Here is a 17309-nt window from a genome sequence, read left to right on the forward strand (position 1 = left end):
CCTCACATTAGTTTGTGGGTCCTTTGCATGATGCCGTCATCCTCCAGGGCTTCTCCCATGCTTTGCTGCCATTTTAGTGTGTGTGTGTTTCTAACAAGGAAATTATGGTATTTTTTGTGAAGGGCGGGATAAAGCCTAGTTTAATCGCGCAATTCTGCTATACCAGTGCTTGTGTAAAGGAACATAAGGAAATAGAGAGAAAGACCCCCACCCCACCCCGGAAAAAAAAATGTGTAAGGGTTGTTTTATGTGTGTGGCATACATCTTGATGTTGTCCTAAGTATGATGACATCCAGATCGCTTTATAGCAGTGTTTTAGCAATGGACACTAGGAAAGGCAGGAGAGGGGGAGGATGCAAATGAACGGAAAGATCAGAACGCAGCAAACTCCACATGCTTCAGTTCCAGAATGTTATAAATTATGCAAGTTAAAGCCAGAGTTCAGGAAGAGTGGAACACAGAGCAGAGAACACCCATGGACCATTCATCCTGAAGGGGTGCAGAGCTGAACAGAAGCACATTCTGCCCCTGTCCATTGGCCAGGGAATGAAGGGATGCTGGGTTGTTGTGTGGGTATGTGGTTTGGGTGTGTGAGGGTATTATTATAATCTATTGTAAACCACCCTGAGGATCTAAAATAGGATATAAAACTTCGAAAGAAATAAATAACAGAGTGGCTTTTCCCAACTGGGTGCTCTCCAGATTGTTTGACTACAACTCCCCAAATCCCCAGCAACTATGGCTATCAGCTGGGGATGATGGGAGTTGCAGTCCAACACATCAGGAGGCTGGCGGGTTGAGGGAAGGTGGCCATCCAGGAATAGAAGAGGGGAACTCTGTTTATCTGTAGTGATGAGAGATGGTGATCTATAATGGCGCAATAAACATGCCTTCAACAGGAAGGAGAGGAGGGATGACCTGAGGATCTCAGCAGGTTGCCTTGGGAACTGGAAAGGAGGACTGCTTTTCTACACAAGGCTGTTAATCACTGTATCTACTTTTGCTTTCGGCGTGAAAGTGAGATTCAAGCGCTACACAAAGTTTTCCTGCTTTTCTGCTACATAACCTCTAGGTGGCACTATGCTATAGTGGAATAGCGCAAATATACAAGCAGTTCTTTCACTTTCAGAAATAATACCCCATTTTCCCCACTCTAACCCCCCCCCCCGAAAGTGCTCTCAAAAAACAGAAGCGAAACTGGAGGATCCCAACATCATAATACATTCCTCATGTAGAAAAGCTCGGAGGATGCTCACATGGAGGATGCCAAGTCACAGACCCAGCACCTGGTACCAAGGGTGTGGAGGTTCTCTTTGGGGGTGCAGCAGTGTCGGTGGTGTTAGAATGTGGGTAGCATATCAGTGGCTGCTGTCCCTGACTGAGGCACACCCAGAGGGCAGATTGCTCCCCATCCCACCCTACTGTCACCTTTGCGGAGGAAGGCACTTTTCTTCTGGTTCATGAGGAAGCGCGGCGAGAGTGAGAAGTTAGACATCTTATTGCTTTTCATGGCTTCGAAGGAGGCGTTGGCCACTACAGAGTCTATGGCTGCGTCATCTAAGTCCTTGCCCAGAAACTGGCTAATGCGGACTATGCTCCCCCGCAGGTCCTGGAGAAGGGGAGGGCAATGAGGTAGGTGAGGCTGTAAGTGGCTGCCGAGGTTATACTCCCAAGATAAATCTTCTCATGCACATTTCCACCACAAATTGAGAACATTTCCATCTAGTTTAGTCGTCTTGGCCCTTCCAAAGCAAAAGATGACCCCACAGAGCTTTGGGAACTGTAGTTTGAGGAGGGTACAAAAAATGCTATTCCTGAGCCTTCACAGAACTATAATTTTCAGGGTTCCTTCTGCAGCTGGGCACCCTGGCAATTTATGTGTTTGAAGCGGAGTTGATTTGTATTACCCTGAACACTGACTTCCTCCGTTCCCATTCCCAAATAACCCTAGAGCTTTAGCTCCTCATTGCTGATGGACATGCATATCTACTCAGAAGTAAGCCCCAGTGCAACAGCTTTCAGGCATGCAAAGAACAGCTCCATTCTAAAATGTAAAGGTAAACTTTAAATATCCAGCTGAGTTGTTCAAATGTCTTTAAGGGAGTTTAAATGTCTCTAAGGGAGCAGTCCTACTGGGATAGGACTCCTCCGAACTTGGAGGCAGCAGCCTATCCAATGCAGGGCAGGAGAAGCGCAGAGGGGATCGTCCTCTCCACACTTCAGCCACCCTGCATTTGCAGCTAGACAGCTGATTTTGGCTGTCTAGTCACGGGAAGTTGGAGCGTGGGAAATGGGGGCTGGACATGTTGGATGTGTTGTGCCGGATTTCTGGCTTCCCCACCCCAGCACGCCCCCAGGAACGCCCTATTTTCGCTACTCCACACTCCTCTTCCAAGTGGGACTGCAGGGCTGTTCCGCGCTGCCTATGAGGCAGCACGGGAGGGGGTGAAGGTCAGTTCTCAGGGAACCGACTTATCTTATGGTCATCTAGCCGCTGACTAGTGGCCATAGGAAAGCACCCTAAATCGCTCTTATCTCTGATTCACTGATTGGAGATCTCACAGATCAGAGATAAGAATGCAGTTTCATTGCTGACTGCTGAAGAAAGCCCCCTTTCTGTGGTCTTTCTGAAGTCCTCCTTTCTGCGATCTTTCCCCACACTAGGCTGCAGGGGAAAATGAGTGGGGGCCGCACAATCCATAAGCGAGGGCCGCATGTGGCTCACAGGCCACAAGTTGTGCACCTCTGTTCTAGTCTTTCACAACTTAAGTCTAGTAGGACCCAATCTCTTCCCAATTGTGGGTTTGAGTATTCCTCCTTCTAACCTTCTTTTGGAAAAGACAATATCTCAGCTTAATCTACCCTCACAAGGCTTTTATGAGGCTAAATAAATACAGGACTGGGAGGGTGCAATCCTATGGGGACAGTCAACCGCCTCCGAATTCGGAGGCGAGTGACTATCTAATCCAGGGTGGGCGGAGTGTGGAGGGGATCTTCTCTTCCATGCTCCGGCCACCCTGCATTTGCGGCTAGATGGCTGATTTCGGCTGTCTAGCTGGAGAGGTTTGGAGCAGGGTGGGGAGGCCAGACGGCACATAGGAAGCATCGTACCAGCACTTCCCCTGCCCCTGGGAACGCTCCCTTTCCCCTGCCCTCCATGCTGATCTTCCGAGTGCGGAGGTGGAGATGAACCGCGCCACCTACAGTGGGGTGGGGAGGCGTTTTTCTGGAAACTGACCTCAGAGCGCTGGCTCCGAGGTCGATTCCCAAAAACCGAAAAATCCTGTGGCCATCTAGCCACTGTCTAGTGGCCATAGGATAGCACCCTAAAGGACCTCAGTGAAAAGGACAATGATCACTGTTAACCATCGCTGTATATATAACAACAACAAAGGTTCTTGTGGCACCTTAAAGACTAGCAAATTTATTCTAGCATAAGCTTTCGTGAACACTGTCAGATTCATGAAGGGTTTACTTCAAATTGGCAGATAATATGCCCATACCGGTGGGGAGGGGAGAGATGTAAACTGTGTTGCCAGAGGGAACTTCGTGCATCTGATGAAGTAGGCAGTGTATCCCAGAATAAATTTGTTAGTCTTTGAGCTGCCACAAGACTCTTTGTTGTTTTTGCTGCAACAGACTAACATGGCTACACCACTGGATATGGTATTAATAAAGATGTTTGGGCCTCATGCATGAACTCTTGCTCAGTCACAGGGGTACAGAGAGAAAGCTGTTGCATATTTACATGTAGCCAGAGACACCCTGATTACTAGAAAAATCTTAAATCTGGACTTTTTAAAATGTCATTTACTTGAAACCAGGAGGCAATAACTGCCCGCTAATCTCAGCCAGTGGTCTAGCACAGAGGAAGCCAAGTCCCATGTGACAGAAAGACAAGATATGGGATGTCCCCCCTTTGCACCTTCGGACCCTGGAGGCAAGAGGGTGTGTTGGCTAGGAATATAAAGCCGGAAGGCAAGACAGCCACACATCTTGCAGGCCACAGAAGAGACAGCGTGGGAATAACTCTCCACACCCTTTTAATGACCTTCAGACTCTGGCTATCTTAGTAAATGGAGGTACATTCTGCTCCTGATGGACGTACCTCTGCTTGCAAAATTACTGTGTTTATGAGTAAAATAACATAATAACAACCTCTTGCAGCTCCTCGTATGTGATGAAGAAGAAGTTTTCCTTGTCCTTCAAGTTCATCCAGCCTTTAACATGGTCAAACCAGGATCCAAAAGGCACTGCAACCACAAGCAGCATTAGACAGGGACACTGAGGCATGGGGAATGATCGGGGGGGGGCAGAGGGAAGGGGTGACCCTCTAAACCAGGGATGGGGAACATGGGACCCTCCAGATGTTGTTGGAATGTAGTTTCCATCGTCCCTCACCATTGGCTATGCTAGCTGTGCCTGATGGGACGTGCAGTCCACAGACATCTGGATGGCCACAAGTTGCCCCCTGCCCCGCTCTAAACCAGAGGAAGGTATACAAAATCACCCATTCTCACCCACTCACTCACCATCTCCCTTTAGGAAGCCCTCGAGAAACTGATCCAAGGTGCCAGGGTCTTTATAGGGGCGAAACATGGAAGCAAAATGATAGAGGGAGACCAAGACGTCTTTGGGGTTCCTGACTGTGTAGACGATCTGTTGGCAGAAGGGGGAGGGAGCGTTGTTGGGGGCAGAAAATGAAATTCAATATCAGAAGATGCAAGCAGGGCCTACCTGTATGAAAAAGGTGGATGGGCTGCTCATACAAACAGGCACCAGCAAAAGTAGATTACATTTCTGCCTCCCCCTCCAGAACTCCAAGGCCATTGATGAAGGCAGGCAGGTAAAAAAACATTTTTAACCCTATAGTTCTACAATCCTTCCTTTCAAAAATGAGAGCCGCTGGGGCAGGGCCCTGCCTGGTGTCAGGATCTGACTATGTAGCCCTTTCCTTGGTTTGCAGAGCAGAGCCCTGGCACTGAAATCAGTTCCCAAGCCTGGTTGAGCCCTGGGGTGGCCGGTTGCAAAACTGGACAGGGCTCTTGGCGGAAATTGGGCCTTGTACAAGTGAGACCTACAACAAAGTGCTGCAGTGGGGCCTCACCCTCTATCAGGAGTGCTTCTGTTCAGGGTTCCAGCCACAGCTGGCTCAAGATTTTTGAGGGCCCCTGGGCAAGATGCCCCCAGTGGGCCTCCTCCGTCAGTGAGTTTACTGTCTTGCCACTATTGTCACCAGCTGCTCTTGCTCCGCATCCTCTTTCTCATCATTGCTACCACTTGCTTGACAGGCAGAGAGCCAGCGAGCAAGCAGGCAGGGGCATTCACTGCTCCTCCTCACCACCACCACCACCACTGGCGTCTGGGCCAGAAAGAGAGGGAGATGACCAAGCAGGCTGCAATGGTGAAGAGGAGGAGCAAGTCCAGGGGGCTCTTGCCAGTGGACCCCTGCTGGGGCATGGGCCCTTGGCAGTTGCCCGGCCATGCCTACCCTTGATGCCGGCCCTGGTTCCAGCCAGTCAGCTATGCCCTCCTCTGGGATACTATAAGCTGTAAGGGACTCAGACTGACCAATTCACTCTCCCCTCACCCCGCCTCCATTTTCCATTATTCTTTTCCAACCGACTCAACATTTCAGGGCTCCTGGAGGCCATGTAGCACCCTCAGTCTTTACTATCTTTTGTTTTTAAAAATATTTGTACTTCTGCATACTTCCCTCTTGTTTCTCAGTTTCCCTGTTGGGGCTCCAATCCCGACAGCATTCAGCCCCCTGAGTTCGCTGTGAGAGGGAATGATGACAAGAGTGACAGCAAAGGGCTGTGTGTGTGTCTTGTGATAAGGACTCCTCACTTACCTTGGCTTTGGATTTGAAGAAGGACTTTGCAAAGAGCTGTGCCGGCAGGTGGGAGCTGATAATGCGCGGCGACTTGTTGGTCAAAGCCATTCTGTATCCTATCACCGTCTCGTACCATGGGGCCCGGTCCCAGTTGGGGACTGTTCTGCACCAGCTGGGGTCACCATTGCTACAGATGAGACTTAAAATCTCCAACATCCACACAGTCCCTAAAAAGGAGCCCCCAAACCACCCCAAGAAAGCAGTGTTTAATTTGTTAAACCTGTGCTTCAGTTTGCCCACAAGTGACAATTCCCTGATATATCTAACGTTTCTGGGCTCACAGCTGGTTTCCCATCCAGGCACTGACCAAATCTGGGCCCGCTTAGCTTCAGCAAGGTGGCTACACTATGTGTCTTCAAAGCTGACCCATTTATATGACCCATATATATCTGGTGACTATTATACCACAAATGTCTTGAACTCAGCAGGCACTGACAGTTCCATAAAACCAGAACTTCTGGTTTGCATTTGCCTTTGCTAAATTTCCAAGTTAGCAAGATTAGGGCACAATCCAATGTGTGTTTAGGCAGAAAAATGGCCTACAACTCCCAGCGTGGCCAGCTGGGGCATCTTATGAGAGCAAATTCCATACGTTACTTTTCTGAATCTACTGCCCATGGATTTCAGTAGTTTCACTATTATGAGAGACAGAGAGAGAGAACATTCTCTCAACAGACTATTCAAAAGATATATTTAAGTGAAATGTTTTGGCTTCTGCTCTCATCAGTAGCTGTGCTACACGCACAAACACACACGCACAAACACACACACACACACACAATATGAAGAAATATCAGTGATTTAAAACAGGGGTGCAACACTTCAGGGCAGGGAGGCAAATCCAGACCTCCGGGGTCACTGTCTGTCTCTCTCGGGCTCCTTATATGGCCACGTCCAGCCCACTGTCCTCCAATCACTAGCAGCTTCCCAGCTTCTGTGTGGTTTCCCCCCATTCTAAAAGGCAGAAATGCCTCTCCTAAGGCTTAGCTACTGGCTAAGAGCTTTACCAGCTACTAGGTGGTATTTTTAGAATATTGCCTCTGCTCCTTTTGCCTTTGGCCTCACCCACCACTGGAATGAGGTCCCCGAAAGCTTCTCCGAAACGGGATTCAGCCCTCGGGTTCAACACCCCTGTTTTAAAATAAAGTATCTGCCTCTTGGTTTGGTTTTGAATATATTTTAAATATTTTAACTGCTGTTGAGTTTTTATCTTGTACTACCATGTTCATGTTTTAATAATGTTTGGTGGCTTTGGTTTTAAATTGCAAGGATGTTTTACATCTTTATAGTTATTATTTTGGTTGTTAACCACTTGGAGCTCCCAAGGAGGAAAGGCCAAGTATAAATGCTTAAAAAAAAAAAATACAATACAGAAGCTGCATTTTATAAAAAATTCTAGCTCCAAATTCCCCTTGCCCCAGAAACTCCAGACTCGGCTTGTTTTAGACTGCAATCCTATACACATTTACCTAGGAGTAAAGCTCATTGAACTCAAATGGGTCTTACTTCTGAGTAGACATGCATAAGATTGTGCTGTCAACCCACTGACCGTCTCTTCCACTCCAACCATCTCTGGGAGTACCTGATTTCTGGTAGGTGACATTGAAAATATCATCGTCTCGAACTTGGAAATTATTTTCCACCATCTGTAGCACCTTTTCAGAGTAGATGATTTGAGGAAAGCTGATCCCCTTGTATTGGAAATATTCTTTGAACATCCTCGGGACCGGCAGATAACGGGAAGGATGTTAACTGGTGGCAGAAGTTTGTTGAACAGTTGAACCCAAATTAAGATCTGTGGCAGGGAGATGTAGATGACTCCTCTAAATGGGAGAAAAGATTCATGAACTATCAGGCATGCTAGTGGCAAAAGAGAGTAGTGTGGTGTAGAAATGGACTCTTAGAACAGGTAAGCAAGCAGACATTCGAACACAGAGCTGCCTGGTTTTCATTCTTAGCTACCACAACACACTGGCTCTCCTCTTGCAGCATTTTTACTTATTTATTTATTCATTTCATTTCAATACCGCTCAAGTGATGAAGCTCTCTGGGTGGTTCACAACATAAAGCTTAAAACCATAATTGCTTTTTGGTAAAATCTTAATAAAGCATAATGTCAAAGCTAAAAGAGTTTAAAAGCAGCAGAAGAAAACCAACGTAAAAAACTAAAGTAAAAAACAGCAGCAGCAGCAGTACAAGAGATCTAAAAAGTACTAACACCATTTTAAGAACTGAATGACTTTAAAAAGTCTGGGAGAATAAAAAGGTCTTCACTGGCACTGAAAAGACCATAAGGTAGTCATCAAGTGGGCCTCTCTGGGGAGGGCATTCGAAAACTGGGGGGCCACCATTGAAAAGGCCCTCTCCTTAGTAGCCACCTGCTTCAGAACATTTAGTGGGGACACCTGCAAGAGGGCCTCTGAAGATGTTAGGGTCCAGGCAGGTATATATGGTAGGAGATTATCTTTCTGATAACCAGGGCTTATGCTGTTTAGGGCTTTAAAAATTAATAGCAGCACTTTGAATTGGGCCTGGAAAATGAGCAGAAGCCAGTGCAGATAATGAAATAATATGATCATACATGCTGGTCCCCACACCGCCCAAATACCAAGCCCAAGGAGAATGAAGCCCTAATTTCTCTAGGCCAGGGGTCCCCAAACTTTTTGGACCCATGGGCGCATTTGGGAATTTGACACCATGCTGTGGGCACCACCACAAAATGCCTCTTCGGCATCTGCCTTTCGGGTCTATGGGTCTTAAGCTGTGTCTTATTCAGCAAAAACTTCTGCTTTGTGTCTATTGGACCCCGCAACATCTCTTTAATAAGGCATTGTCTAATTCAGCTAACTGCTGGCGGTGCAATACAGCTAATGCTTCTTTTAAACATATGTTTGGTGGTTTCTTTTTGGGAGGAGGTTATTAAAAAATAAATTTTGCACTGGAACAGTCTATAATATTCACTAATATTCACACTCTTTTAAATTATTTATCTGCTTCATGGAAATTAACAAATGGTCAGCAGAAATGGATTCTCTGCACCCTTTTGACAGCTAAAAGACTGATATTACAGTATTGGAAGGATAAACTCTCACCTCCTATAATGCAATGGACTGAGGACCTTGCGACACTTTCAATATTGGAAAGGGTGGAAAATAGCCGTCACCTTCAAATAGATACTTATTTGGATGTTTGGTCCACTTTTTTTTGCAGCCCATATGTAATTGCTAGAAAGTTGTATCCACTTCATACAAATCCATGTATTTATATTAAAAAATGGAAAATATTTTAAAAATTAATTTGGGTGCCTGTGGGCGCCACACTGGGGACCCGCGGGTGCTGCATTGGAAACCCTGCTCTAGGGGCACAATCCTATGCATATTTAGACAGAAAAAAGTCCTACAACATGGCTGGCTGGGGAAAGCTGGGAGTTGTAGGACTTTTTTACTGTCTAAATATGCATAGGATTGTGCCCTAGGCGGCCTTAAGCAGGTTGTTGTGTCTCTCAACCTAACCTCCCTGATAACGATCTTGCTGCCCTATTTTGGACCACCTGAAGTTTCTGGACCAGGGAAGGGACCACAAGAAATTAGGCAGGGCCCTTAAATTTCACATGCAAACAACCACAGCCAATGGAAGCTCTGTTCAGCTTCTTTTCAGCTGAGACACTGCATGTAATTTTCAAGCTTCACAGGGACAGCAGACAAGCTCTGCTGGATCAGACCAAAGTCCCATATAGTCCAATATACTGTTCCAGCTGAGGTTTCTGGGAATCTCAGGGCTGGGGAATAAATCAGATCTCCTGGTGTCCCCAGAAGGCCTCGCCCCCTTCCTTTTGTCACCAAGTAGTTCCCACTCCCCACCCCTCAGGTTGTTTGGTGGCTTCCCAGCTTTTGCGCATTCCCCCTCCCCCATATTAAATGGTTGAAAAGCTCCTCCTAAGGTTTAGTTAGGGGCAGAAAGAGCTTCGAGCTCAAATATGCTGGCTTTTTGGCCACGCCCCTTTTGCTTTAGGCCCCCCCACCACCAGAAAGCGGCCCCTGAGAACTTCTCTGAAATGGAATTCAGGCATCGAGTTGAAAAATGTCCAAGAACCCTGTCCTGCATCACCCCACCCCACCCTTGAGACCTCAATGGAGGCCCTGCACCATGTTCCACCACCAACAGAGGCATAGTTACTGGCAGTAAATGCTTTAAGCTAAAATATGCCAATATTTTTTTGTGCTTTGGCTCCACCCCTTTTGCCTTTGGCCACACCCACCACTGGAATACAGCCCCAGAGAGTTTCTCCAAAATTTACTTCGGTTCTCTGGCTAAAAGAGGTTCAGCACCCTGGCAGCAGCCTGCTCCTGTCATTTGCCCTCAACATCTAGTATTCCAAGATACACTGCTGCTGAAGATGGATGTACCACTGCAGCCAATGGCTGCCTGAATGATCTCCATAAATTTGTCTAATTCTTAAAAACAACAACAACAAAAAACAAAGTTAGTGAACTCTACATATTAAGTATGCGTTGCCTGAAGAAGTACTTACTTTTTGTCTCTTCCTGACCCTAGTGCTGACCAATTTCATGGGCTGACTCACGACATCTAGCGCTTTTTGAGAGAGGGGGCTAGAAAAACGTCCTTCAGCCTAGATGATGTTGAGCATCAGCGATATGCCAAGCATGCTATGTTGGGGAGGCTGCTAAAATCATGCGTGGCGTGGCTAATTTCACTTTCCGCCCCTGTAATCAAACCCAGATTCTGTTCTAGGGATGTTTTCTCCATCCCTCACACTGAGGACTTGTGTACTGGGGCGGTACTGGAAATATCAGATGATAATATCGCACAAAAACCAGCCACGCCAGTCTGACCTGACCAGGCCTCTCCTCCTACACGCTGTCATAAACAACACCTAGGTAATGAATGGCGCCTTCCTGAGCATCAGTGTTTGGGTGTCAAGCACTCGTGGATGTCATGAGAATACTGCTCGTGTGCCGTAAGGTCAAGTCCACCTCTACTGCTTTTTGGAGACATCTGCTGCACCTCTACAGTGGATGAGAACAAGTCTTAGTTACATTTTTGTCCTACCCTTCTAAGAGCTTCCGGATGTCATACAAAGTTCTCTTCCCCCACCCCAATTTTATCCTCACAACTACCTGTGAGGTCAGTTATACTGAGGGGTGACACAACCACCTGCTTAAGGTCACCTAATCAATGTAGGGCTGAGGAAGGGAGGAGACCTACTCAGGATCACCTAACCTGTACCCACAGCCAGAGTCATGAACGTATGATAGTTAGGGGTATTTCTTTATTTCATTTATTTGCAATGATTTAAAGAGGCCACCCTTATGGGCGGAATGCTCTCAAGGTGGCAGACATTTGCACTCACCCGGTACAGAAAATCATAGAATCACAGAGTTGTTAGGTACCTCAAAGGTCATCTAGTCTAACCCCCTTTGCCAGCACAGGAAAACCCTATGGCAGCATCTGTGAGTGGGGATTTCCCTTCATGTTACTGGTTACGTGTGGGAGGTTATTATTCCACCAAGCACCAAGTTGGATGAGAGGCTCAGCCAGACTGCATCATGCACTGCGCAGAGGGTCACCAACTGACCAGAAAATCAGCCATGCTGTTCCCATGGCTTCAAGAGCAGCTTGGTGTGCCGAAATCAGTGTGGAAGGAGATTGGTGGGGAGATTTATTTATTTATTTATTTATTTATTTTTATTTACAATATTTATATACCGCTCCACATCAGAAGATTTTGGAGCGGTGAACAACATGATAAAAGAATAAAACAACAGGTTGAAAGACTGAAAACATTTTAAAAAAAAGACAAACCCCAACAACGTGAAATTTAACAAACCACGGTTGGTCATGCAAGGAAGGCCTCTTGAAATAATGTCTTCAGGAGGCGCTGGAAGGTACATAATGTTGACACCTGCCTGACCTCTGAAGGCAGGGAATTCCACAGGAAAGGGGCCACCACACTGAAGGCTCTTCCTGATGGACTCCAGCCGGGCCATGGGTCCATGTGGAACTACCAGGGACATGCCCTCTGATGACCTCAGTGACTGGGCAGGTTGGTAAGGAAGGAGGCGCTCTCTCAGGTATCCTGGTCCCAAGTTGTTTAGGGCTTTGTACACTAGTACTAATACCTTAAACCTGGCCCGGTAGCAAATAGGCAGCCAGTGCAGTTCCCTCAGCAGAGGAGTTACATGCTGAAAAGGGGCAGCTCCCGACAACAGCCAAGCTGCTGCATTCTGCACTAGCTCCAGCTTCTGAACCAGCCTTAAGGGCAGCCCCACATAGAGCACATTGCAGTAATCCAGTCTTGCGATTACTAATGCCTGTACCACTGTGGTCAAGCTATCCCTGTCCAGGAGAGGCCAGAGCTGGCAAACCAGCCGAAGCTGGTAAAAGGCACTCCGAGCCGCTGCGGCCACTTGGGCCCCCAGTAACAATGATGGATCTAGGAGTACCCCCAGACTACGGACCTGAGCTTTCAGAGGGAGTGCAACCCCATCCAGGACAGGCAATGAGCCTATCTTCTGGACCCGGGAACCACTCACCCACAAGGCTTCGATCTTGCCAGGATTCAGCTTCAGGATATTGGCCCTCATCCAACCCATTACTGAGTCTAGGCACTGATTCAGGACTTGCACAGCCTCTCCTGATTCAGATGTCACAGGGAGATAGAGCTGTGTGTCATCAGCATACTGATGGCATTTAACTCCAAATCTCCTAATGACCGCTCCCAGCAGCTTCATATAGATGTTAAACAATACTGGGGACAAGATGGTATCCTGCGGGACCCCATAGCTCAATTGCCAAGGGGCCAAGGAATAGTCACCCAATGTTACTCTCTGAAATCAGCCCTGTAGGTAGGACCAGAAACACTGTAGCACAGTGCCTCCAATACCCATCCCATGGAGTGGATCCAGGAGGATACCATGGTCGATGGTATCAAAAGCCAATGAGAGATCGAGCAGAATTAACAGGTTTGCACTCCCCCTGTCCCTCTCTCAATAAATCCATCAGGGCGACCAAGGCTGATTCAGTCCCGTAACCAGGATGAAAACCAGATTGAAATGGGTCTAGATAATCAGTATCCTCCAAGAGTGCCTGCAGTTGGTCCGCCACGACCCTCTCAAGTACCTTCCCTAGAAAAGGGGTATTTGCAATTGGGCGGTAGTTGTCTAATACCGTTGGGTCCAGAGTGGGCTTCTTCAGGAGTGGCCACACTACTGCCTTCTTAAGGACAGCAGGGACCACCCCTTCCTGTAGGGAAGCATTTATCACTCCCTGAACCCACTGAGTCATACCCCCTTGGCTAGCTTTTATTAGCAAGGAGGGACAGGGATCAAGAGGCATTATTGCAACCATCTTGTCCACAACATCAGGCTGCAACAACTGGAGCTGATCCCATAAAATCAGGCAGATGGTGGCATCAGACACCTCAACTGGTACTGCACTAGCAATAGCATCAAGGTCGCTACAGAGACGAGCAATTTTGTCCTCAAAGTGTGATGCGAAAAGGTTGCAGCGGGTCCTCAACGGGGCCAGGGCCCCATTTACTGGGGAAGATGTTAACAACCGCTGGACCACCTGGAAGAGCTCCACTGGACGGCTATTTGAGGACTCAACAGAGGCAGCAAAATAAACCTTCTTTGCTGCCCACTCTGCCACACAGTAGGCACGATTATGCACTCTAGAGCGTTCTCCGTCGTCTTCACTTCGCATCTTGTGCCATTTGTGCTCTAGCCGACATCCAGCCTGTTTAATTGACCACAGCTCCCCTGTATACCAGGGAGCAGAACGGGCTCCACAGTGCCGGAGAGGGCACTCAGGTGCAATCAAGTCGATGGCCCTCCGCATCTCACCGTTCCACAGTGAGGCTAGGGTCTCGGCTGGATCACCAGCTCTCTCCCCTGGAAAATTCCCAAGAGCATTCAGAAATCCATTGGATTCCATCAGTCTCCTGGGGCAGACCATCCAAATAGGTCCCCCACCCCCGTGGGAGGAGAGTAACGTCGTAAGTTCAAATCTCACCAGGAAATGGTCTGACCATGACAATGGGGTTACTTGGAGCCCCCCAATCTTCAGACTACCCATCTCACAAGTTGGAGCAAAAACCAAATCAAGGGTGTGCCCTGCTTCATGTGTTGGGCTGATGACATACTGAGATAGCCCCATGGTTGTCATGGAGGCCATGAAGTCCTGAGCTGGAACTCTGGAGACAGCCTCGGCATGGAAGTTGAAGTCACCCAGAACCACCGTCCTGGGTTCCTCTAACACCACACTGGCGACTGCCTCCACCAGCTGAGTCAGGGAGGATGCTGGGCAGCAGGGTGGGCAGTACACCAGCAGCATCCCCAATCTGTCTCTATGGCCCAACATCAGGTACAACCCCTCAAGGCCCGCTCCATGGTGGTGTGGTCTCCTGGTGATAGAGATGGAAGTTCTATGAACCACGGCAACACCCCCCCCCACCCGGCCCTCCAACCTATGTTGGTGCTGCACTGAGTACCCAGGTGGGCAGAGCTGAGTCAGGTTGACTCCACCTGATCGCCTGCTAGCTTCGCCAGTATTTGCTACTGTTAAGGGCACAGCTACTGTGATCGGCTAAAAAGCTTTTGACCTTACTAACCCAGTAGCTTTTCAACGGGAGTCCCTACTGTGAGCTTTTTTTCATACAAGTCCATTGTTGTGTGCCTGTTGTCCTGGGATAACAAGCCCTGTCTGCATAAGCAAGAAAGAACTTGCTTTATTTATTACATGCAAAGAAAATCCCAGTAATCGAAGTAAGCAAAACTTCTGCAGAGAAAACAAATGTGCTGAATTCTGAGTTGTCCCAGGGACTGGAGGGCAGAAGGGAAGCACATTCTGGTTTCTGGCATCGGCCAGGGGCCTCAGGACCATGGGGAAGTTGCCCGCAGAAATAACGTTAAGGTGAAGGGGAGATCGATTTGGCCCTATCCAGCAGCCAGAGAAGGGGCAGCTGCCTGCAGGGAGCTTGCTCTCTCCTGCCCAGCCAGACAGGACACTCCGCTCCGACTGCCCATTGCCCCGGGACCACAGGAGCAAGCAGAAAGAGCACACTCACACCATCCCATCTAGCACAGGAAACAGAGCCACCAATTCCTATTCAGTGCAAGAAAACCAGCAAGGGAACATCAGCCAAGCCCGAAGGGCATTTAAATGTCTCCTTATAGCTCACCAGCTTGTTCTGGCCTTGATCTCCCCTCTTCCACCTTTTCCCTCCGCTCCCCTTTCCTTGTGCGTCTTGGCTTAGTCTGTATCCCTGATGGCAGCGCTTCTCCTCGCTCGCTCGCTCTCTTTCTCTCTTTAATTGGAGAGGAGCCGGAGGATGCAGTCCACCTTGGGTTCCTTACAAGAGGAGAAATGGTGGGATATAAATGCAATAAACAAACAAACAAATAATTGATTAGAGCTACTTTGGAAGACAGACATTGTCTGAAAAGGAGGATAAAAATGCTGTAAGTAAATAGTTATTTGTTCCGTTTTTGTCCCACGCTTCCACCAAGAAGCTCAGGGGGGCACACATGGTGCACTCACATATTTTTTATCCTCACAACAACCCTTTTGAGGTAGGTTAATTAGCTTCATGGCTGAGTGGAGATTTGAACCTGGATCTCCCTAGTCCTAGTCTGACACTGATGTAACTTTCCCCAACTTGGTGCCCTCCAGATGTTTTGAACGACAACCCCCAGCATTCCTGACCCTTGGCCATGCTGGCTGAGCCTGATGGGAGTTGATATGCAAAACATCTGGAGGGTGCCAGGTTGGGGAAGGCTGCCTAACCGCTACACCGCTGTAACTCAAACGCCAAGGTTCAACAGACAGCACACTCGCCATGATTGACTGCCCTGGCCTTGCATTCTCCTAATCTTCCCCCTATAGGGGTGAGCAATTTAGCTGGGTCCCTTCATCTGGTGTGACTAGATCATTCAGTGACACAGCAGAGGAGCCAGCTTGCAAAGGCAGGCTGCAACGCATTGGGCCAGTTCATACTTTCAAGCAGCCCACCATGGCTTACAGGTTGTGGTGTGGGCAGGTGGCCATTTTGAATATTCAAGCCACAGCCGTGGCTTATCATGTTGTTCAAACCCAGGGACTGTGGGTTATGCGAGGGTTCAACAATCCTCACATAACCCTAAAATAGGCCATGGATTCTGTGAGGGTTGTCTAACTCTTGCAAAACCCACTGTCCCCAGGTTCGGATGACATGATAAGCTGTGGCTGTGGCTTGAATATTCAGGATGGTGTATGTGGGTGCTGCAGCTTGTCGTGGCTTAAATAAGCCATGATGAGCCACGGTGATTGTGTGAACCCGGTCACTGTGTCTTTGTAAGAGTCTCTTGTTCTGGGCTTGCCTTCTTCCATTCAGGGCAGTCACTCATCCAGTAACACAGCTCCTCTGAGGGCAGGTAATTCATATAGTTTTACATTTTGGGATGAAAGGGGGAGGATGCCCCCAATTTTAATGTAGAATTTTATTAATACTTTTTTTCTTTGATAAGGAAATATGACTCTTTAATATTTTAACTAAACAGACTTAAAATTGACTGCCTGCAAGTCCCTCCCAAGCCATTGAATGAGCTGCCAGGCTGTCACAGAATGTTCACAAACATTCTATAGGGAAGGATCTATCATGGAAGCAGAGAGGGGACTTATAGAAAGAGGACCTAAAGGAGCAGGCATCAGGAGCTACCCAGGCTAGACGAGGAACCTTCAGTTCTGTGTGTACACATAAAACATACATACACATATATACACATATAGTGCTGGGGTTTCCAATGTGGTCACACCTGTGGACACCTTTCTTGGTACCCGCCAGTCTCCCTGCCTCTTCTGATGTTTATTTTTTTTTATAATTAATTTTTTAATAGGGAGGCTGGCATGCTACAAAGTGAAGGGCTGCCCTCCAGCACCATATTTATTTGGGTTCAAAAGAATGGTTTTGTGTTTTGGAGCTCAGGCTCCACCTCTGCCTTTTACTTAGGCTCCTGGACAAGTAACTGTTTTTTTTAGTTTCACCCATTTGCCTTCTAGGAAATGAATATTTTATGAATGGGCAAGCCCCTTATGGCAGTCATTTTGTGAGAGCTCCCACAACACGCTCCCAGGATTTCAAATGTGCCCACCAACCCAAAAAGCTTGGATACCCCAATATAGTGGGTTGGATCTAGACTTAGACATACTTAGAGTAGCTCCATTGAGACTAACTTGATTTCAATGGGTCTACTCTAAATAGGAAATACAACTTCTCTACATGGGGCTTATATCATGTGGTCTAGATTGGTTGCTCAGAAAAGTTTGTGGGTCCTTTACATTACACTGTCAACCTCCAGGGCCCCTCCTGCAATTTATGACCTTTATCCTGCTTTTAAAAAGATCAGAGATAATG

The 17309-nt window shown here is 47.7% G+C and overlaps 1 protein-coding gene across 4 annotated transcripts in view; it reads right to left on the bottom strand.

Moving 5' to 3' along the window:
• The window catches only part of LOC146342119 (sulfotransferase 2B1-like), a 33245-nt gene that overhangs the window by 3228 nt on the left and 12708 nt on the right, over positions 1-17309 (bottom strand). The window contains exons 2-7 of one of the 4 annotated variants that reach the window (XM_084805673.1): positions 15099-15268; positions 7552-7719; positions 5855-6063; positions 4533-4659; positions 4159-4253; positions 1429-1609 (exon numbers count right to left, since the gene is read on the bottom strand). In XM_084805673.1, coding sequence (XP_084661799.1) covers positions 1429-1609; positions 4159-4253; positions 4533-4659; positions 5855-6052 — 601 coding nt within the window. In that variant the 5' untranslated portion in view covers positions 6053-6063; positions 7552-7719; positions 15099-15268. Of the gene's footprint in view, positions 1-1428; positions 1610-4158; positions 4254-4532; positions 4660-5854; positions 6064-7478; positions 7720-15098; positions 15269-17309 lie in introns of all 4 variants that reach the window. The other 3 variants (XM_084805671.1, XM_084805674.1, XM_084805672.1) reach the window with 3 other exon arrangements.

Source organism: Heloderma suspectum, chromosome 6 (assembly GCF_057233095.1).
Source record: "Heloderma suspectum isolate Gila_16-S chromosome 6, 16-S_ref, whole genome shotgun sequence".
Lineage (NCBI taxonomy): Eukaryota > Metazoa > Chordata > Lepidosauria > Squamata > Helodermatidae > Heloderma > Heloderma suspectum.